We start from the raw sequence: 22,839 nt of genomic DNA on the forward strand, positions 1-22,839 counted from the left end.
GTTTGGAGCTAATTGGAAGGCAGGCTTAAACCTGAGGCCCAGATAATTCTATGAAAATCTGGGACATGGTTTTCTTGTCCTCTGCTGTTAGAAGGATGATTGTAGGACCTCCCCCTCCCTCATAAAAGGTCAGGTGTGCACTACACTCAGGAAGCAGCTACTATGATAGGGGGTTATGTGTGGCATTCTTACAGAGACCAGCTGAGGCATATTCTGGTTTCAGACAGTGTAGAGAGTATCAGCCCCATAAATTAAAGAAACATGCCAACTGGAGAAGAAAGTATTAATATAGTTTTAGTTAACTGCAGGAGCATCCTTGGAAAGGTCTCAGTACTAGTATCACATGTAAATGCTAATAATGCCCAAGTAGTATCAGGGACAGAAAGATGACTGAAACCAGATGCACAGCAATGAAATTCTAAATTCTGACTGGAAAGTATATTGCAAATATAGGTTGCATGCTAGTGGATGAGGTGTGTTTTATGCAATACAATTATACATAGTGAGGATAGTACAGATCCCAAATGTGAAATAATTTGAGTAGTGATGTGCTTAGAAGTGGATCAAACATTATACTTAAATGCCTCAAGAGCAGTGGTGGCAGGAAAAACTTGGTGAAGATTTTGCATAAACTTTTTGGTCATGGTGTAGTGTTAAGGGGATATTTCAGATTATCAGCTCTAAATGGGAGACCCAAGTGATTAGGTCACATAGGAGGGACAGAGAATAGTGATTTTTTTAATGCCTTAACCAAAAACTACCAAGTAGATAATTAGAGAATCAGCTCATGAAGGTATAGCATCACTGAATGTGGCTGAGCAGTTAGCGTGTAACATTCATCTCCAGGACTGAAAATGTTGACCATAAATAGACAGAGTTCAAGAGTATTGTACAATATGCCCCAGACAGATTTGTGCCGAGCTTAGTGTTGAGAGGTAGGAAAGACATACTGTGGTTAAACATCCATGTTAGAATGCTGCTATGAAAGAAAAGAAAACCCTGCTTCAAATTTAAAAATATCCAGAGCCTAACAGAGAAACAAAAGCTGAACAAAGCCAAAATTAATGCAAGGAAAGACATGCATGAAACACTCAATTAATTCAAAAGTAAAATTCTATTTACCAATGTGATAAAAAAAACCTAAGATGTTTTGGTATTATGTTAAATCAGTAAATGGATTGAAGTCTCTCTTCCATTGGAATCAACACAGATTCTGAAAAAATTGTCATGTGAAACCCAGCTCACTCTGTTCATCTATGAAAGACCCAGTGGATATGGCACCTATATTGTTTCCCCCCCCCCCCCCCCCAGAAGGCATTTGGTACAATTCCTCAATACCTAATACTAAAAAAACTCTGTTTGAACAGGCTTTGGAAGACCCTAATGGTATTGACCGACCACCATGTCATCCTCAAACTATAGGCATCACAGAATGCTTATATGGAGGGGTGTGCGGTCAGCACACCACTCCTCCAGCTGTTGTTAGTTTGTTAGTTCTCATGACCAGAGCCATTACATCACAATCAAGTAGCTCCTCAATTTTTTTTCACAAGGACTGAGTGCACCCCCTTGCCAACAGTGCTCAGCAGTCCGGAAGGTCACCCATCCAAGTGCTTAGCCAAGCCCAACAGTGCTTAACTATAGTGATCTGATGGTAACTGGTTTTAGCACTACGGCGAGCCCATTAGCATATTCCACAATATCACCTAATGATAACATTATAATCATATGGAATATCAGACAAGCTTTGTGATTGGATTGAAGAATTTCTAGTAAACAGAACACAACATGTCATTCTTGATGGAGAGAAATCTTCAGATGTAATGATAACTTTGAGTGTACCACAAGGTATTTTGTTATTGGACCATTACCTTTTATAGTATGTATAAATGATCTAGTGAATAAAATTAGAAGTCTCATGAGGCTTTTCGTGGATGATGCTGTTGGATATAGAGATGTCGTAATGCTGGAAAATTGTAGAGAAATGAAGACAGACCAGCAGGGGATCAACACCTGGTGCAGGGATTGACAATTGACCCTCAGAATAAGCAAATGTAACATATTGTGAATACACAGACAGAAAGACCCCTTACTGTATGATTACTCAATTGCAGAACAGTCAGTGGAAGGAGTTACTTGCTTAAAACATGTGGGAGTCTGTGTATGGAGTGATGTAAAGTGGAAAAACCACATAAAACTAATCATTGATAAGGCAGATACCAGAATGAGATTTGTAGGAAAAATCATCAGAAAACATCGTCCACACACCAAGATAATTTGCAAAACCCTTATTCAACTAATATTCAAATACTGCTGTTTTTCTGGGATTGATAGAGGAAATAGAGAAGATCCAAAGAAAAGCTGCACATTTCATTACAGGTTCATTTAAAAAGCACAGAAATGTCTTGGAGATACTCAGTCAACTCCATTGGCAGATACTACAATAGAGGCACTCTGCATCGTAGTAAGTTTTACTGTGAAAATTCTGAGGGTCTAGGTTCCTGTAAGAGTCAACCAATATAGTCCTATCCACATCTCACAAAAAGACCATGAAGGCAAAATGATAGAAGTTTGAAGATTCCAGCTCACACTAAGTCATATCAACAATTGTTGGGACTATTCATGACTGAAAAAGGGGAGGGGGGGGGGGGGGGGGGACATTGACAGTGCTACACAAAGTACCGTCTGCCACACACTGTAAGGTGGCTTATGGAGTATAGATGTAGATGTAGAGGCAAGCTGGAGGTGGGTGTAGGGCAGGGGGCTAGAGGAGATTGAGGCCAGGAGGATTGTGGGGCTGAAGGATATATTGCAAGAACTGCTCACATTTATGTAGTTTATAGAAGCTGGTGTTAATATAGAAGCTGACATTAGGGGGAAAGGATCGGATGGCACAGGTTGTGAAACAGCCATTTAAGTTGAGTATGTTGTGCTCAGCAGTGTGTTCTGTCATTTGCGGTCAACTCTGCTCTTGGCCATAGTTTTGTGGTGGTCATTCATTCAGATTGGTGGCTGGTTTGTGGTCATTCCCATATAAAAAGCTGTGCAGAAATTGCAGAAGAGCTGGCATATGACATGACTGCATTCACGGGAGGCCCTGACCCTCCGATGGGAGGATAAGCCTGTGACAGGATTCAAGTAGGATGTGCTGGATGGGTGTATAGGACAAGTCTTGCACCTGTAGATCCCACCAAGAAGGAGAACCTTCAGGGTGTGGAATGAGCCTAGATATACATTAACAAAATACAACTTAATGTGTATTCTGTATCAACAGAAAACTGCTCATGTTCAGCTTAATGCTACTTCTGCTTACGCCAGCTAAATTTACCTAGTAAATTACAAGAAAATCCACTTTTTTGAGAAAAGGCCACTACTTCCTCAATTATTTTAAATATCTGCTATTTTTATTGTGTTGGTATCTTAATATTTAATTACTTACATTTGTATGTACAGAAATCATAACAAATATTTAAAGAGTGTGCTGCAATGCAGAATAAAATTGTGTAATTTTCTACCTAAGCAGGCAGTACCTCTTCTTATTCTTTATAATCTTATTTATAATTTATAGTGCGAATATATACCATTGGTGAGAGAAAAAATTGTAAATTACAGCGAGGCCTGCGGACTATGGTTGTTGGCTATAGGAAGATGGATGTGGTTCAATACAATACCTTGAAGGCACAGATTGAACTTTCAAGGCAGACTCTTAGCACAAGAAGGGAGTCAGTTGTGGCCAAAAGCTATACAAAAATGGAAAGGGGACTGACATTACTAGGAGCTACTGGTGTTGAGGACCGACTGCAAGATGGAGTACAAGAAACTCTGGAGAGTCTCAGAGCGGCAGGTATCAAGGTAAGGCTAATGAACTAACTAAATACATGGAACGTGAATGTTCATAAGTTATTTCATTCTGTGAACATTTAAGCTATGATCGTTGTTACCATTGCAATCTAAGAAACCAAATCTTTTTTAATAACTTGTCAACAAATGGTGCCCCTGACACAACTGAAAAAATGAGGTGCTCAGATAACTGGTTCTCCATAGACACTGTCAAGTTATTCAGTGATATACATTGTACATCAGCTAAAAGAAAAACTAGATTTTGAAGTAAATAGAAACAGATTCTTGAGCCTTTTAAAATCTTCATCTGGTATAGCTGTGATTATGCATTCTGTCTGGTAATAAAATTATGTGCAGGTTTTGTCATTCACATGTTATGAAATCTATGGAACCATTCACAAGAGTGGACATCAGCATGTTATATTTAGTCCATCTCCCCCTTGAGAGTCTGTTCTTTAGAAGTATCGAGGAAGTTCAAATTCATAATTTGGCGTTTGTAAAGGATATTCTATAAAGAAGGCTATATTCAGACTCATTAATTGAATTCTGTTTAAAATAATTCTAGCATTCATTGAAGGTTTTTCTGGGCCAAGCCTTTAATTGTTTGGACCAAAGCACATTACTGTATAAGGTGACACATTTGCATTAAGGACATGCCTTTTGCCGTAACACTTATCAGATGAAGGTGTAACTCTAATTTGAAATGAGAAATATTATCAGCAGAGTCTGTCAAGGTTTGATTTTATATTTCTTTTTCTTTTTTTAATATACAGTAATTCACACCCACCACCTTTTGCACATTAAAATAATAGAAATTCTTCTCTGGAATAGAAGAAGTTGTCAAGAGAAACTTCAGATTGTTTTCAAATTTTACTTTGCTGTTTATCAGGTATTTTATATCACTGGATAAGTGATTAAAAAGTTTTGTTACAGGATCGTCCACATCTTTTTGTGTTAAAGAAAACCTTAATATGTAAAACTGAATGTCATTTTCCCTTATGGTATTGTAATTATGTGCATCATCGTTCCTTTTGAACTTCAGTGGATTATTTACAAGAAACTTAATGGGGGAAGTAAATATACTGTGCAGTAGTTGTCAGAATGTTTAACTCCTTAAACTGATATCTACTAGATATTAGTGGGTGAGCACAACATATTATTCTTGAAGCATATTTTTGAGCGATGAAGACTTGCTTTCTTAGAGATGAAACAATGAAAACTCCAGGTTGGAGTATCAACAATATAAGGACACGGATAGATTGCTGCACACCATAAAGAGTACACGATGAGTTGCATATAGACATAACAATAAGACTGTTACGCATTTAGCTTTCAGCCAAAGCCTTCTTCAGAAAAGGAAATACACATTCATTCACATAATCAAATACACCTTACACACATATGACCACTACCTCTGGCAGCTGGGACCGAGCTGCTGGAGATAGTGGTCATGTGCACATGAGGTGTGCTTGATTTGTGAATGAGTGTGTGTGTGTGTGTGTGTGTGTGTGTGTGTGTGTGTGTGTGTGTGTGTGTGTGTGTGTGTGTGTGTGTGCGTGTGTGCATGTGTGTTTCCTTTTCTTAAAGATGAGTTACTCCAGAATATTATTCCATGTGACATTATTGAATGGAAATATGTCAGCTTGCTGATTTGCCTCTCTGCAAGATTGGCAGTGGTTCTAAGTTGTTTAAGGAATTCTAAAATGTGGTTTTTTCCAGTTTAAATTCTTATCAGTATGGACACCCAAGGATTTTGAAGTTTCCACCCTATTTATTATTATTTCCTCTCCGTGTGTCACACTTGCCATAGGCTTATTACCCCTAGATGTGCAGAGCTGAATAAGTTAAATCTTTTTAAAATTGAAGGTGAGTACATTTGCAGGAAACCAGTCAATGATCCTTTAAAACTTCTTTTTTTTTTTACCATTTATTCCATTTATATGTGTGTGCTTGGATTGATTACAATACTAGTGTCATCTGCAAAAGAGAACTAATTCTGCTAGCTTTATATTAGTCGGAAGATTGTTAACATATATGAGGAACTATTATGAACTGAAGACTGAGCCTTGGGGACCCAAAACTTGATTTCTCTCTCCAGTCAGAATTACATCCACAGACTATATTGGTTGAATTACTAAGTACAACTTTGTGCATTCTTTTGGTTCAATATGACATTATCCATTGGTTGGCTATACCGTCAGTCCCATAAAACTTCAATTTATCTAGGAAAGCACTGTAATTCACCCACTCAAATGCCTTAGGTAGATTGCAGTAAAGGAACTCTTCTGAAACCCACACTGACTTTCTGAGGGTATTATTGTTCCTATGGTGAGATTCTATACACACCTTCTAAAAAATTTTGGAAAAATGATGTGAACCAACATGCAGCTTCAACATACTATTACCTTTATTCTAGTTTAAATGAGAGTCACAGGTGCTCGGATTCAAGTTACAGCCTAAATACAGTTTTAACTTGCTGCAAATAGTCAGTGCTGTGAATTCTTGACACACAATAAAATATTTCAATCCAGTAATGACTTCAAGTGTGTGAAATAGTCATTCTTTCTTAAATGTTATCAGTCCAAATTATGATTGCACTACAGACCTGACTTTGCAAAGAGTAACTACAGAGGTTGGAAAAGAAGGAGAGAGGTGGTAAAATATAGGAGCTGTTAGCTGATCTATGAGGTATGCCTAGATGGCTCATGTAGATGAATAATGTGCACAAATTGCAGGTGTGTCTGGTTGTGTACTGGCCTAACACATAGTTGTAATTTGTTGATGATAGGATTGTCCCAATCAAGGCTACAATCAAATCAGTAATAAAACAGGTGTGCAAAAAATTTACAGCAAATGTTTTAACTCTGAATATCCATAAAAGAATTTTGTGCAGTTTCAGAACCATGTTGAAGCCCCTGGAAAGGAAGTTAAAAATCAAGAAATCAATCAAACTCTTTGTATAAATTTCCTAGACATTCAAAATGATGATCAATTAAAATGGACTGAACATGTTTGCAAGAAATTAAGTTCTGGATTTTTTTACCTTAAGAGCTATTTACTGACATTATTAGCAAGTTAAATTGTTGACATACTTCATACATTTAAATTCTTAGAAAATGTAGCAATAGGCATATAAGTTTTAGTGCTAATGGAAGTGTTTTGCAGGAACAGAAAATAGTATTTATTACATGATGCATAAATAGTCCTTGCTATTTCTATAAAAGAAAGAAACTGTTGTGAGAATTTATTTTGCTTATGATCAGCATACCATGAAGTATGAGTTCACCATCAGTTTCATTAATAAAGTGAGATAAATCTTCTACTCAGATACATATTTTCCCCTAGATAAAAAGTGTTTCTTCTATTTGATCCGCTGTATATTCCCCATCTGTCCTTTGTAAGTGGTACTCCCCAACTTCTCTCTGTAGGTGTAAGTTAAATGGTTGAGAAGTTGAAGACTTCCATGCTGTTAACCAGATGACAACATGGGCATGTCAGTAAGCAGGGAGAGAGAAAGGATGTAACCTGAGTGAGCATGTAGTTGTGATGTGATATTACACACTAGGCCACATGATCATGTGATGTTACACACTAGGCCACATGATCAGTGTGCGCTGTTTACAGTGAAAATAACTGTAGTGTATTATATATAATAAAATAATGAGTGCTCTTATGAGGAGGCTGTGGTTTCACAAAGCCAGTTTGTCCAAATAAATATTTGTTGCTATCACACAGTAATATTTGAAAAAAGTGTACGTATATGTATATATTATGTATATAATTATATATTTTCATGTGTTGTAGTAGGAGAAATTTTTCTGTAAGAGCACACCTGTATTTATATGACCTTACGTTTACAGAAATAAAATTTATATCCAGTCTGTTTAAATGTATAGAGTAATCTACTTTGGAACAAGAAGTTATTAAAAACAAAGCGATTAAGATAGATGTAAAATACAGAGAAAACTGTAATTTTTCAGGTATGGATATTGACGGGTGATAAAGTAGAGACAGCAGTAAACATCTCTTACTCTTGTGGTCACTTCAAGGCTGGTACTATGCAACTGTCCCTTACTGAACAAAGATCAGATGAATCCTGCCAAGCCACACTTGCCTTATTCAGGTAAAGTATATGTGTTCATACACCTTTGCTTCAATATCCTGATAGTTCATTTATATATTTGTGACTAAGCACTACAATTGCTAAAATATGCACAACATGTTTCAGAGTCCTTGCATAAATTGACTAGAGGTGATAGATCACATCTTAGTGAACAATTTTTGTTAGAGATCAAATGTTCACTGACACTTCCCATGGACAACAAGATATCACTAAACTAGCAGTGTCTACTAACCTGTGCTTCATCTGTGGAATACCTATCCCAGTAAATTGGTAGACTGATTTTCAACAAATAAGCCTTAAGAATCAGTGTTTCTAATCAGTGAAAGATATTTTAGAAGCTTTGTTTACCCTCTTTCATGTGAATCAGATATCTAGATTGTAGGCAACAATCATTTCATATGAATGTTGCAGAGTGCCTATGTTCTGCTGCCTCTTTGGGGCATAACTTCTGTAAGAGATACCAGCATTGCCAGGTAGTGTCAGTGCACATTTTGTCTCCAATGAAAGTTTTACCTCATTATGCGATCTCACCCTCAATGTTAAATGCAAAGACTTTGAACCACCTTATAGTCTATATAGAAATTGAATCAACAGAATGAAACTACATCAAATAAAAAATTTTAGTCGTTCAACTGCAGCTGACATTCACACAATGCAAATGCGAGAAAAAAATCTTACTTTTCAAAACACAGGTTTCTTCATTAGGTATACAAAGTGAAAAGACAGGTCAAAATGGGGATTATTCAAGAATTAGATAGCAAAATTGTGCATTACATCATATCGTGGAGGACACTCAAGAGGAAACTCAACTGCTAACATTTACATTAAGTTGACATATGACTTTTATCATGTCATAGGTGATACTTGCCCTTTTGTGAGATTAGTGAAGCCTTAATAATAATGAGACTAATGTAGTGGTTATAGGATCCTGTAAATTAGACACAAGATATAATTATAAGAACTGAAGGCAGTGATGACATCAAGTGTGTATCCTTGAATGGAATCAATATTGGAATGGATGCAAATGTGAACACAGTGCGTCAAGAACTATCTCAAAGAACTATGTCAAAGTTTAGCCATTATTGTTTGTTAGAGGGACTAACTTGTGCTTAAAAATAGAGTTTGCCATAAATGAGGTGGATGTTAACATTCCAGAAGGTGGCATGAGACTGAGAAAAGGGTACCCCACATATAAGCACTGTTGAGTCTGCAGACTATTTTAGTTGTTCAGTTAAATTTTGGCCCATAACTGGCCCATGTCCCAAAGCTTGTGGCATGTATATTGTACAAAAGAGCCATAAATTTAGAACTATGTGGTAGGAGCTATGCTTACCCAGAAAGATGAAAACAAAAAGGATAGCATCATACTGCAAGAGTTTGGTCAATATGTTTGTTACAAGTACACTAGACATCTGTCTTGTATTAGTCATCAAATTCCCAACTTGATGTATTCTTCTTAGGTCTTGATTCAGTGTCAACATTTATTAAATCAGTATTCTGACAACTTGGAGTTAAAGTCAGACTTTATGACAAGTCGAATGAAGATCAGGCAACAGATTAATCATTAGTATCTGTCCTTATGTAATGCTGATGTCTGGTTTAGACTCTGAGATTCCACCAATTAAAATGAGAAGTGTTGTTACAAAAGGATTCCATATATTGAAATTGCAGTATACTATATTCAGGTCACTGTTATTCCTCGGATCCACATATGGTGCAGCAGTCTTTGCTGCACTTATGATGATGTCAAGTGCAGCACTACGGTCCTTGTTATCGTACATAGCCCATAAGGAATACCTCAGCATACAAACAGAACAACCACAACAGAATGTGCTCTACAACAAAACTTCATACATGATAAGGACTGTTCCAACCCTTGAAATATTCTTCGTACTCAATTTTATCAAAACAAACAACTATGTACACTAGTTCATTTATACATCAAGCTGGTATAGGATTGTCCTATTAATCAAATGGTTCCCTTTCTTGAAATTGTTACCAACAAAATAGCAGAAAGTGTCATACCCTCTGACTTGCTACCCCATATCTATGGACAAGCATTAAAACAAATAATAAATTAATGTGAAAACAACTTCATTTATTAACATTATAACTGTTGGACTGTTGTTCAGTATACATTTTTTTTACTATCATATCATGCTGCGAAAGGGACCAAATAGGCAATTAAGAAAACAAATAAAATAGATACCTCATTCGTCCTATGAAATATTTAAACTTCATTTTATATTTGGTAATATTCTGATCAAGCTGTTTTTTTTAATGGTTATTAAAGTGTTTCACACCAATCCTAAAATGTCTACATTTAAGATTAGTATAATAACACAAAACATATTTTTCCAATTATATTACAGTACTGTCTCATAGCCAGCATACACAACTTGCTCAAACTACAGCTGCCTTCCTATATAAACCCTCCCCAGGTGTGGTTAGGAAAGAAAAGAAAAAAATCCCCTATGAAACTTAACATTACAGTGTAAAAAAAATTCTTACTCTATAATCCAAAGACAAATTTTAAGTTCAGTATTTATTATTTAAGTATTGTTGGGCTGGATTGTGTGGCTATTATATCATGCATGTATTGTGCAGTCTTGTTGCTAACCACTGTAATAATTCCTGCTACCAGGGCCTGTACTAATAGAAATTTCACAAAATTAACTACACCTTAGAAATTACTCATACAAGGATAACAGGTACAAAACCTTCAACACTGACAACAGTCTTCCTTTTCCCAGGGCTTTTATTCCAATCCACACTTGTCACCATTTGGGTAAAAATTCTTTTAGAAAAATTTAAAATAGACTGCTTGTTCACTGCCCAACCTAATATTGCATGTTATATATAAGATGTGGAATATACTTCTTATACAAAAAATTTTGAACAAGGTGATTTCTATTTGTTGTTATTGTCCCATTCAGTTAAAAATGGTATTTAATCTTGAATGTTACACATGCCTTTATCTTTCTGTGTATCTGGGACAGTTGATAGGTCTATTACTGCTGTTAGGTGTGGCGTTTTAATCAGCAGAATTTGCTTGTGGCTTTCTCACTTTTAATGCTTTTCTTATTATTTTAACCAAACCTGAATCTCCCATCTTGTATGGCATTGGGGTACCTCTCTCCCATTTCTTTTGTCTTTCCCCTGCCTCCCATATTAGTAATTCCTTAATATTATTATATGGTAATGGTTGAATATTAGCATTCTGTTCTGGCCATTCAACCCACCTCAGAATTTGTTCTCCTTCTACTCGTCCTCGTATGGTTTCCACGGGACAGACTTTTGCAATGGAGAGTGGCAGCTCATTCAGTACATTTTCAAACTCTTTTACTAGTTTCATCCACCTTGAATGTCCATTCGCATAATAGGTTTTGCATAACCCGTGTAGCTCATGCATGACTGTTTCATAGGAATTGCTTTGTGGATGGTATCTCAAAACTGAAGTATGATTTACATATTAAGGGAATGTAGGATATATTGCAGGGAGAGTTCCCACCTGTGCTGGCGTTGGTGGTAAGGATCCATATGGCACAGGCTGTGAAGCAGTCATTGAAATGAAGGCTGTCATGTTAGGCTGTGTGCTCAGCAACAGGGTGGTCCACTTGTTTCAATCAGACAGAAAGCTTGTTGGTTGTCATGCCCACATACAATGCAGCACATTGGTTGCAGCTTAGCTTGTAGATTACATGACTGGTTTCACAGGTAGCCCTGCCTTTGATGAGATAGGTGATGTTTGTGACCGGACTGGAGTAGGTGGTGGTGGGAGGAATTATGAGACAGGTCTTGTATCTAGGTATGTTACAGGGATATGAGCCATGAGGTAAGGGGGTGGCAGCAGGAGTTCTTTAGGGATGGACAAGCATATTGTGTAGTTTCGGTGGACAATGGAATACCACAGTGGGAGGGGTGGGAAGGATAGTGGGCAGGACATTTCTCATTTCACTAAATCTACACAATATACTCATCCATCTCAAGACAACCTCTGCTCCCACCACCACCTGTTCCAGTCCAGTCACAAACATCACTTATCCCATCAAAGGCAGAGCTATCTGTGAAACCAGCCATGTAATCAACAAGATAAGCTGCAACAATTGTGCCGCATTCTATGTGGGCATGACAACCAACAAGCTGTCTGTCCGCATGAATGGCCACCGACAAACTGTGACCAAGAAACAAGTGGACCACCTTGTTGCTGAGCACACTGCCCAACATGACATCCTTCATTTCAATGACTGCTTCACAGCCTGTGCCACATGGATTCTTCCCACCAACACCAGCTTTTCTGAATTGCACAGGTGGGAACTCTCCATAAAATATATCCTATGTTTCCATAATCCTCTCGGCCTCAACCTTGTTAGATATTTATCCATCTTTGGCTGAACCATCTTGGTCATTTGTGAATGGTTTTGGTTGTGGCTTATCTCTTTAGTTGTGATTATTAAGCAGTTGTTGAATAGTATTGTTCCATGGTAACTTCACTGTTTATTTGCTCAATGGCATTATATTGATTATGTTTATAATGCAATATTTGAATGGAGAAAGAATAGGACTCCTTAGAAATTACACTGTGCATTAAAATTCTAAGATTCTAATTTATATATATTTTTAATTTGTTTATAATAGAGGGAAACATTCCACGTGGGAAAAATATATCTAAAAACATATCTAAAAACAAAGATGATGTGACTTACCAAACGAAAGCGCTCGCAGGTCGATAGACACACAAACAAACACAAACATACACACAAAATTCAAGCCCCCGCAACCAACGGCCGCCCCACCAGGAAAGAGGGAAGGAGAGGGAAAGACGAAAGGATGTGGGTCCCAAGTGAGAGGGCAAGGAGCCACCCCAATCCTGGGAGCAGAAAGACCCACCTTAGGGGCAAAAAAGGACAGTATATACAGACAAATGTCTGCCTGTGTCCGTACACGCGCGGACAGATACTTTCATTGACGTTTGGTGGGTCGCATCATCTTTGTTTTTAGATATATTTTTCCCACATGGAATGTTTCCCTCTATTATATCCATATATATATGGACACACACACACAAAGATGATGTGACTTGCCGGGTGGGGGCGTTGGCATATTGATGGACACATGGACACGCACGGGGGGTGGGGGGGGAAGTATGTTGGTTTTTGGGGGGGGAGGGGGGGGAGTCGTTCCAGTCCAGGGGGCGGGGGGACTTGCCTGGGGGGGGGGGGGTGTACACTTGCGCAAGCGCACGTATCCGTCCGCGCATGTACAGACAGAGGCAGACATTTGTCTGTATATACTGCCCTTTTTTCCCCCTAAGGTGGGTCTTTCCACTCCCGGGATTGGGGTGGCTCCTTGCCCTCTTTCTTGGGACTCACATCGTTTCGTCTTTCCCTCTCCTTCCCTCTTTCCTGGTGGGGCGGCCGTTGGTTGCAGGGGCTTGAATTTTGTGTGTATGTTTGTGTTTGTTTGTGTGTCTGTCGACTTGCCGGCACTTTCGTTTGGTGAGTCACATCATCTTTGTTTTTAGATATATTTTTCCCACGTGGAATGTTTCCCTCTATTATATCCATATCATTAATTTGAACCCAACAATTACGTTTGTTATTGTCACTGTTGCATTTCGAAATCTTTTCTGTTGTCTTATTTTCTCTCTCTGTTTTTGCCACTTGTTTCACTTTGTATTCACCTTCTCCTTTTTATCGTAATCTACTATACAATTTTATCCGCCCTATATATACCAATAATACATAACCCACTTCCAAACCATATCCAAAAAAAAAATATTTTTTCCGCTTTCAACACTACCGCTGCTATAAAATCCACCGTTTCTAGTTCACAAACAGTTCCTTTCACCTATTAAACAACCATTTCGGCGGGTTCTAATAACTTTCGCTTTATTTCCATTTCCGTTTTTCCCACATCAATGATCATTTTTAGCCGCTTCCCACAGGTTTTAATGTCATTATTTCTTCGTCAGACAATTGTTAGCCTCATTTTCATAATCTGCCACCACAAAACCACTCCTTTTAATACATTTACACGCAGTTTTTTCGAAATTTTCCTGAATTTCTCCTCCCTTTAACGTGTTTTGGCGGCAACACAACCACCTAACCTTTGTGCACATCGTTGTCTACCAACCCAAGTTCACCACAGGATCGACATAGCCCAGCTTTAACCAACACTTTTTCGCCTTTTTTCACCCCAGATCTCCAGTTGCTTTCTAGTTCACCTTCATCTCTCCCCATATATTTTTATTTTCATTTTCATTTCAGCCTCATGTTACACTTTCCACCTTCTAATACCATGTCACCCCTCACAACACCCCCACAACGACCCCATTAAGTTTTATTAAATTCCCTCCGCAAACATGCCTTCGCCCTAGCCAGGTTACGCTCCCATATTTTATTTTCTCAGGCTTGTCTGACATTTGGAATTACCCCCAAAGGCCTCACACTTAAAGTTCCCATCTCTGCCTGCAACCCTTCTTTCCATCAGTCCCTATACCAATTCCAAACTGATGAATCCATTGCCCTCACCCACCTAATCCTTCACCTACACATCAACTCAGCCAATGAACACACCCGTCAACTCCTATCCTTAATAAAAGTCCTCAGTCTTTCCTCTCCCACATCCACACCAGCTGTTCAGAGCATCCTCTTACAGGCCAACCGCAAATTAGAACAGCATGCCACCCTCCACCTCAAAAAGCTATCCAATCTCCTGGTTTCCCACCTCCAGAAAGGCAACTTACTCACCCTTCACAACCTTTCCAACAAACCTCAACCTCCTCTCATTGCACACAGACCCAGTCTCTCCCATCTACTCAATCTCCCACTTCCAGCTCCACTCCCCCCAAAACCTCAAAATTCCAGTCAACACAATCTGAAACCACAACACCCTAATTCAGTAGTTAACCTTTCCTCCAAACCTCTCTCCCAATCCGAAACCTCTCTCCTATCCAAAGGCCTCACCTTCAGCCCCACTCCCAGATTCAACCAAACAACCCTTGTCAAAGATTTACTGTCCTACACTCGTACTCTCTGCTGGAAATATCACTTTGCCATGAAGAAAAATGATCCTAATCCTACTCCTAATGATCCAAGACACTATCCAAAGTGAACCCTCCCTGGAACGAGTTCCGTCCTCCGTCACAGCGGGACCCACCTCCTCTTCCTCAAAATCACCCTCTCCAAACCTTCCAGGAATTTCTGACTTCCAGCTTTGCCTCTCAATCCTTCTTAAAAAACCTTAATCCTACTCCCAACATCACCACTGCTGAAGACCAGGCCATCCGTGATCTGAAGGCTGACCGATCCATCGTCATTCTTCCGGCGGACAAGGGTTCCACGACCGTGGTACTTGATCGTCGGGAGTATGTGGCTGAGGGACTGCGTCAGCTTTCAGACAACACCACATACAAAGTTTGCCAAGGTAATCCTATTCCTGATGTCTAGGCGGAGCTTCAAGGAATCCTCAGAACCTTAGACCCCCTACAAAACCTTTCACCTGACTCCATCAACCTACTGACCCCACCGACACCCTGCATCCCTACCTTCTACCTTCTTCCTAAAATTCACAAACCCAATCATCCCAGCTGCCCCGTTGTAGCTGGTTACCAAGCCCCCACAGAACATATCTCTGCCTATGTAGATCAACACCTTCAACCCATTACATGCAGTCTCCCATCCTTCATCAAAGACACCAACCACTTTCTTGAACGCCTGGAATTCTTACCCAATCTGTTACCCCCAGAAACCATCCTTGTAACCATAAGTTGCCACCGCTCATACCTCACCTGTCTTTCAACAACATCTTTGGCTCTGTACTTCTGCCTCGACTGACATCTCTGCCGAAACTCTTTGCCTTTACAAATGTTTGCTTGTGTCTGTGTGTGTGCGGTTGGATGCGGGTGTGTGTGCGGGTGCGTGCCTGTCCTTTTCTCCCCCTGGGGTGGGTCTTTCCGCTCCCGGGATTAGGGTGGCTCCTTGCCTCTCCCTTGGGGCCCACATCCTTTTGTCTTTCCCCTCTCCTTCCCTCTTTCCTGGTGGGGTGACCGTTGGTTGCGGGGGCTTGAGTTTTGTGTGTGTGTTTGTGTTTGTTTGTGTGTCTATCGACCTGCCGGCGCTTTCGTTTGTTGGGTCGCATCATCTTTGTTTTTAGATATATTTTTCCCATGTGGATTGTTTCCCTCTATTATATCCATATATATATGGACAAACACACACAAAGATGATGTGACTTGCCGGGCGGGGGCGTTGGCACGTTGATGGACACACGGACACGCACACGGGGTTCAAGCTTTCGCGGTCAGCGGTTGCTTCGTCGCGGGGGAGGGGGTGGGACGGGGGGATGTGGGTTTTGGGGGAGAGGGTGGGGAGTTGTTCCGGTCCCGGGGGTGGGGGGCTTTTATTGGGGGGGAGGGTGGGGGGGGACAGGTGTATACTTGCGCACGCGCACGTATCCGTCAGCATGTGTACGGACACAGGCAGACATTTGTCTGTATATACTGTCCTTTTTTCCCCCTAAGGTTAGTCTTTCCACTCCCGGGATTGGAATGACTCCTTACCCTCTCACTTAAAACCCACATCCTTTCGTCTTTCCCTCTCCTTCCCTCTTTCCTGATGAAGCAACCGTTGGTTGCGAAAGCTTGAATTTTGTGTGTATGTTTGTGTTTGTTTGTGTGTCTATCAACCTGCCAGCGCTTTCGTTTGGTAAGTCACATCATCTTTGTTTTTAATTTGTTTGTTTTTTATGTCTTGTGTGCTTCCTTTTTCGTGAAGTGGAGCAACTATAGTATTGTTTCAGCTGTGGTTAATTGTGTTTCTCCACATTCTCCATATTCTGAACATAATTTTGCAAATTCTTTTTGTTTTACTCTGCCTCTGGCTTTAACCATTTCTGTGGAAATACCACCATCTTCTGGCATGTTTCTTTTCATCATACTTTAAACGACTTTACACCTGTCATGTGGCACAAATGTTTTTATTGCTAACTGTCCTGAACAACAACAAAATTTAACGAAAACTTTGATTGCTTGTACAATTTTCTCTCTGATGTTATTTTCTGTGCCATCTGCCACCTTAACTGTTGAAGTAAAGTCTATTTTATACAGTTGTTGTCCTTGCAATCATCTGATAGTTTTACAATCTGCTTTACAGGGCACAAATTTATGCTGAAAGACATAAACAATTTGGACTGGTTGTTGATGGAGTGAGCCTGAGATATGCCCTTAGACACCCAGAAACTTTTAGAGAAATATGTACAGCATGTACTGCAGTTATTTGCTGCAGGATGTCACCCCTGCAGAAGTGTGAGGTATAATAAATTAATCTCTAAAATGATATGATATTGGCTATGGTTCCATTTTCACGTACTGTTAAAAAATTATTTTAATCATTGGTTTCTAGGTTGTGCAGTTAATGAAATATTCTCCTATGAAACCTGTCACAGCTGCAATAGGTGATGGTGCTAATGACGTTTCCATGATACAGGAAGCACATGTGGGAATTGGTAAGGATATCTTCCAACTAGTTGATACTATGATCTTAAATATATGCAAATATTGCATGCTGTGTCATGTTTTCTTTTTTTGTAGCATCTGCTACTTCACATATTTTCTAAGTGATATGTATTTTTAAATCATTAAGTAATCATTTTAAAGAATGAGTGATGGTTATCACTTGCAAAACATATATACAGTATACTGTTGTCCAATGTTTAAGTAAAGTTGAGGAAGATGAAAATCGAAAGAGAAAAAGTGAGATATAATTGTCAATGGCTGCCAGGAATCGCACACAAACCAGAAATGTACATTGTGATAGGGAAGCAGTACTTCCTAATGTGAAAAACAGGTAATTCAAAGACAAAAAAAGAAACACAGTATCTCAGTTGTGTTTGTGTATTGACTGTGAGCAGAGTGTAGTCCTTTGTCTAAGTTCATGATCTAATATAACAGACACCTAGTTTGGACCTATATTACAAGGCAGAGTCCCTTGACATCGTGAAACAGACCGAAAGTCCTCCCATGATGAAAGTGCACAAACTATAATTTAAACGCTTGTGTGACATTTCTGAAAAATTGCAATAAATGTTCATCACTGACTAATATAAGGTTGAGCAAAACTAACCACTGCACAACATGACCAACATCTGGCACTAACAGTACAATGAAATACAATTATTTCTAGAGGAAGATACTCAGCAAACCTTCCCAGATAGCTGATCCCATTAAAGTGCCTCATCCTGGGACTCTGAGAGGTGTGCCAGCCCTGGATTGAATATGCCACACTGATCAACAATGGGGCTGGCAGTGTACCAGCTGACCTGGATGTGGTTTTTAGACAGTTTTCCATATCCATGCAAATACTTTGTAGCATAATACCACATTTTACCATTCTAGATGCAGAAAGAATGAGCACACATGGATGGAGGGGGGGGGGGGGGGGGGGGGGAAGTTGGTAGTAAGTTTAACCCCATTGAAATAATAGGCTAAAGCAGGAGGAAGGAAGAAAGGCAGGAAGGATAGCCAGCAAAACTTACAGTTGTTTAAGGAGTTGCAGGATCATGCTAAATTGTGTACCAAAGCCTTGGTTTGGCTACACATTCCACTCAGGGGAGAACACACACACACACACACACACACACACACACACACACACACACACACACATATATATATATATAAAACAAAGATGATGTGACTTACCAAATGAAAGTGCTGGCAGGTCGACAGACACACAAACGAACACAAACATACACACAAAATTCAAGCTTTCGCAACAAACTGTTGCCTCATCAGGAAAGAGGGAAGGAGAGGGAAAGACGAAAGGATGTGGGTTTTAAGGGAGAATGTAAGGAGTCATTCCAATCCCGGGAGCGGAAAGACCTACCTTGGGGGAAAAAAGGACGGGTATACACTCGCACACACACACATATCCATCCACACATATACAGACACAAGCAGACATCTCACAAGCAGCATAAAAATAGAGGGAAACATTCCACGTGGGAAAAATATATGTAAAAACAAAGATGATGTGACTTACCGAACGAAAGCGCTGGCAGGTCGATAGACACACAAACAAACACAAACACACACACAAAATTCAAGCTTTCGCAACAAACTGTTGCCTCATCAGGAAAGAGGGGAAGGAGAGGGAAAGACGAAAGGATGTGGGTTTTAAGGGAGAGGATAAGGAGTCATTCCAATCCCGGGAGCGGAAAGACTTACCTTAGGGGGAAAAAAGGACAGGTATACACTCGCACACACGCACATATCCATCCACACATATACAGACACAAGCAGACATCTCACAAGCAGCATAAAAATAGAGGGAAACATTCCACGTGGGAAAAATATATGTAAAAACAAAGATGATGTGACTTACTGAACGAAAGTGCTGGCAGGTCGATAGACACACAAACAAACACAAACACACACACAAAATTCAAGCTTTCACAACAAACTGTTGCCTCATCAGGAAAGAGGGGAAGGAGAGGGAAAGACGAAAGGATGTGGGTTTTAAGGGAGAGGGTAAGGAGTCATTCCAATCCCGGGAGCGGAAAGACTTACCTTAGGGGGAAAAAAGGAGAGGTATACACTCGCACACACGCACATATCCATCCACACATATACAGACACAAGCAGACATATTTAAAGACCAAAGTCACCAAGTCTTTAAATAATGCAGAGACAAACTCATGTACTGAGAAATCAGGCATATCAGTATGTGACTGCGAATGAATGACTGAATGAAGGAATGTACTCTTCTCAGATAAATTCTGGTTCTGATTTCAGAATTATTCTCATTGTGCATTTGATTGGAGGGATAGTGGGAGTTAAGAGGTCTCGTGCAAAACAAGCTAGCTCCTCACAGAAAGGTTTTTGTCATTCTGAGTGCTGGGTGAGTTCATTCTTTTGATCCAAAGGGGCAGTCACCAAAGTTGACTGTCACCCATTGACCTGCACACTCAGAGACTTCTTGTCGCTTTTCTCTTACTACATAGCATGGCACTGCAATCTCCAAGCACTGTAGGGGCAGGCAAAGTTCTTCATAATCAGGAAAGTGTGATTACGTGTAATGCCACTGAATTTATGTCATACAAAGAGGCAAACGAGAAAGCAAAAATACCATTAAAAGTGTGCTTCAGAGGATTTCAGAAACCACAAACTTCCAGCTGCACAATAAAGAGGATAAAGGAGGGAGAAAACATAGCTACATGTACTTGCAAGGTTTCACTACTTCGGGAAAGATGCGGGAAAAGGAAAAGAAATTTTTATTAGTTAATAAAGATGAACAGGTTGTCATGTGGTTGACTCATAATTTCCACATGACATATTTTCTTTATTTTACATTGTCAGCACCATGTGTGGCTATTTCATTTCAAGTGCTCCAGTGAGAAACTATTGACTTTGAGTGTCTATATTTGTCGAATTATTGCTCATATTCACATAACCTGTTATGCTCATTTGCAGATTTGCTAGCTGTAACTTACACATTATGTGAGATATGCATTTGTGCCTAGGCTTCAGCTGTTAAACTGCACCTTCCTTAACACATGATGGTCATTCACAACGCAGCCACCATTACCATTGCCCCTCCCTAACCACATTGTTTGTGAAGGTATGGGTCAAGTTATTTTGTGTGTTCTCAGCATTGTGGAAAGATAAATTCATTCATGCCCTTAATGCATGGAGCTACTGATATGAATTAATGCATTTACACATGCAACTTTTCATAATTTCGTACAGCTCATGCCTCCTTTTAAGGGATGATAATCCCCATCCCTACAAAGCAGTACTGATAAATGAATTTTCACATATGAAGATATCTGCCATATACCGTATTTACTCGAATCTAAGCTGCACTTGAATCTAAGCCGCACCTGAAAAATGAGACTCTAAATCAAGGAAAAAAATTTTGCCCGAATCTAAGCTGCACCTGAAATTTGAGACTCGAAATTCAGGGGGAGAGAAAAGTTTTAGGCCGCACCTCCATATCGAAACAAAGTTGGTCTATTGTAATATGAGACACAATTTAGGTTGAATGAATGACGATACAGCTACAGTAGTTTCGTTCGAGTCATGAGCTTAGCAGTTAAGCTTTACCAGGTAGCCATTGCTATGTGTCAGGCGCTCCATCCATATTTATACGGGTACCCTTCCTTTTTCACATGCTTCGTCTGGTTTGAATCGATTGCTTATTTTTCTTTGATCTGATAAGTGCCGTTCTCTTTGTTATAGGTGTTTACATCACTCTAAGCTGAAAATGCATTACTGTACTGGGTCCTGCACTGTTTGTCGCATTCTGATAATGAGCGTTTACGGCCTGTCGCCGCTCGCGGCATGGCTTGTTTTTGTGCGCGCTACTGCCGCTTACAATAAATAAAAGAGAGAGGAATCGTCTCATTGGCAAAACAATGTCAAGAGACTGCTATTTGTTGTTACTCACACTGCTGCTTTCTTTGATAATGATCAACAAGAACCAAATGATAGACTGCGTATGATAGAAGATGTTCTGAACGAGAGTCTAGCAAAAATTTTCCTCCGTTTGAAAATCTTTGCAGACGCCTCTTTAGTACATTACATTCTGCACAGAAATTAGAGTCATCTTAGATTTAAAACTCTAATCAATTGTCGTGCTTCATTTCTGACTATCACTATTAGGCATAATAATACGAATATAAACATGACATGATATGTATATTCTTCCGCGTTTGCTGTTGTCTCACTCTAGTTTTGTAGTTTATTAGGCAGAAAGGATTTAAATGACTTAGCAGCAAACACAAAACAATACATGGCAAAATGTTTATATTCGTATTAATCTTATGGTGAGGAGAACACTGCATGTGATTCACAATTCATAAAAGTTCCTATCAGCAACCATCTCTTCTCACAGGTAGGAACAAATTCAGAATGTAGAGTTGGCCATATTGACAAACATCCCAAACAGTCTTGCCAGTCGGATTTTCGTAGTACATTGAAATGCTGCTACATTCGAAGATGAACAATATGGAATTTGTATTTACTTCATTGGATAATGTATGAAAATGTAGTGGTCGAAACTCGAGGTGGAGAAAAAAGCTTGTCTTCCACTTTTTTTTTATTTTTTTTAATGACACAGAGGTTTTGGCGCCAGTATTTACCTTTGTGCCTGCAAAGCATGCCTGTGTAGCGCTACATATATTCGACGGCAGAAGTTAGTTGTGGCGGCACCTACCAACATTTTTCAGAACTTCCGCTTACTTTGCACTCGATTCTAAGCCGCAGGCAGTTTTTTGGATTACAAAAACTGGAAAAAAAGTGCAGCTTAGATTCGAGTAAATACAGTACACTGGCCAGCATGGTCTGCTGTTCTCAGTCCGATAGAGCAGGGATGGGTAGACTTTTCTCTTTTTGTGCCAGTTCCAGAGTTCTTGGTTATGCAGTGGGCCAGTAGCCAAGCCATGCCGAGGATCAAACTACAGAGAGGGAGCTCATGCCAGTCAGGGAGGAAAATGTTATGAAAGTGTATGTAAAACTCTGTCAAGGCTCTGTCTTCAAAGAAGGAAGCTAGATTCTAAGAGGAGTAGGCAGCTTGGGCTGATGACATACTTCTACCTAAAGCATCTCAGAAGAGGCTATTAGATGAGGACACCTGTACATATCCATGTTAGTAACTGTCCATCTTCCACATCTTGTGAATACAGAACAAACTTAAACAAAACTGAAAACAAATGTATATATATCAAGTTTAATGTCAGTGTTCGAATCCACACATGAACTCATCCAAATCTCTTTGGATTTCTGATACATCTGAATATGATTGGCCATCATACACAAATGCAGTTCATGCTTACATTGCTTTATGATCAAAAATATCGGTTCACACATATATGGG

The 22,839-nt window shown here is 39.5% G+C and overlaps 1 protein-coding gene across 4 annotated transcripts in view; it reads left to right on the forward strand.

Moving 5' to 3' along the window:
- Positions 1-22,839, forward strand: part of LOC126236641 (phospholipid-transporting ATPase IF-like) — a 683,598-nt gene that overhangs the window by 596,610 nt on the left and 64,149 nt on the right. For all 4 annotated transcript variants that reach the window (XM_049946098.1, XM_049946097.1, XM_049946100.1 and 1 more), the window contains 4 exons: positions 3,613-3,852; positions 7,821-7,963; positions 17,119-17,275; positions 17,368-17,470. In XM_049946098.1, coding sequence (XP_049802055.1) covers positions 3,613-3,852; positions 7,821-7,963; positions 17,119-17,275; positions 17,368-17,470 — 643 coding nt within the window. The remainder of the gene's footprint in view (positions 1-3,612; positions 3,853-7,820; positions 7,964-17,118; positions 17,276-17,367; positions 17,471-22,839) is intronic.

The sequence above is a fragment of the Schistocerca nitens genome, chromosome 2 (genome assembly GCF_023898315.1).
Source record: "Schistocerca nitens isolate TAMUIC-IGC-003100 chromosome 2, iqSchNite1.1, whole genome shotgun sequence".
In the NCBI taxonomy this organism is placed as follows: Eukaryota; Metazoa; Arthropoda; class Insecta; order Orthoptera; family Acrididae; genus Schistocerca; species Schistocerca nitens.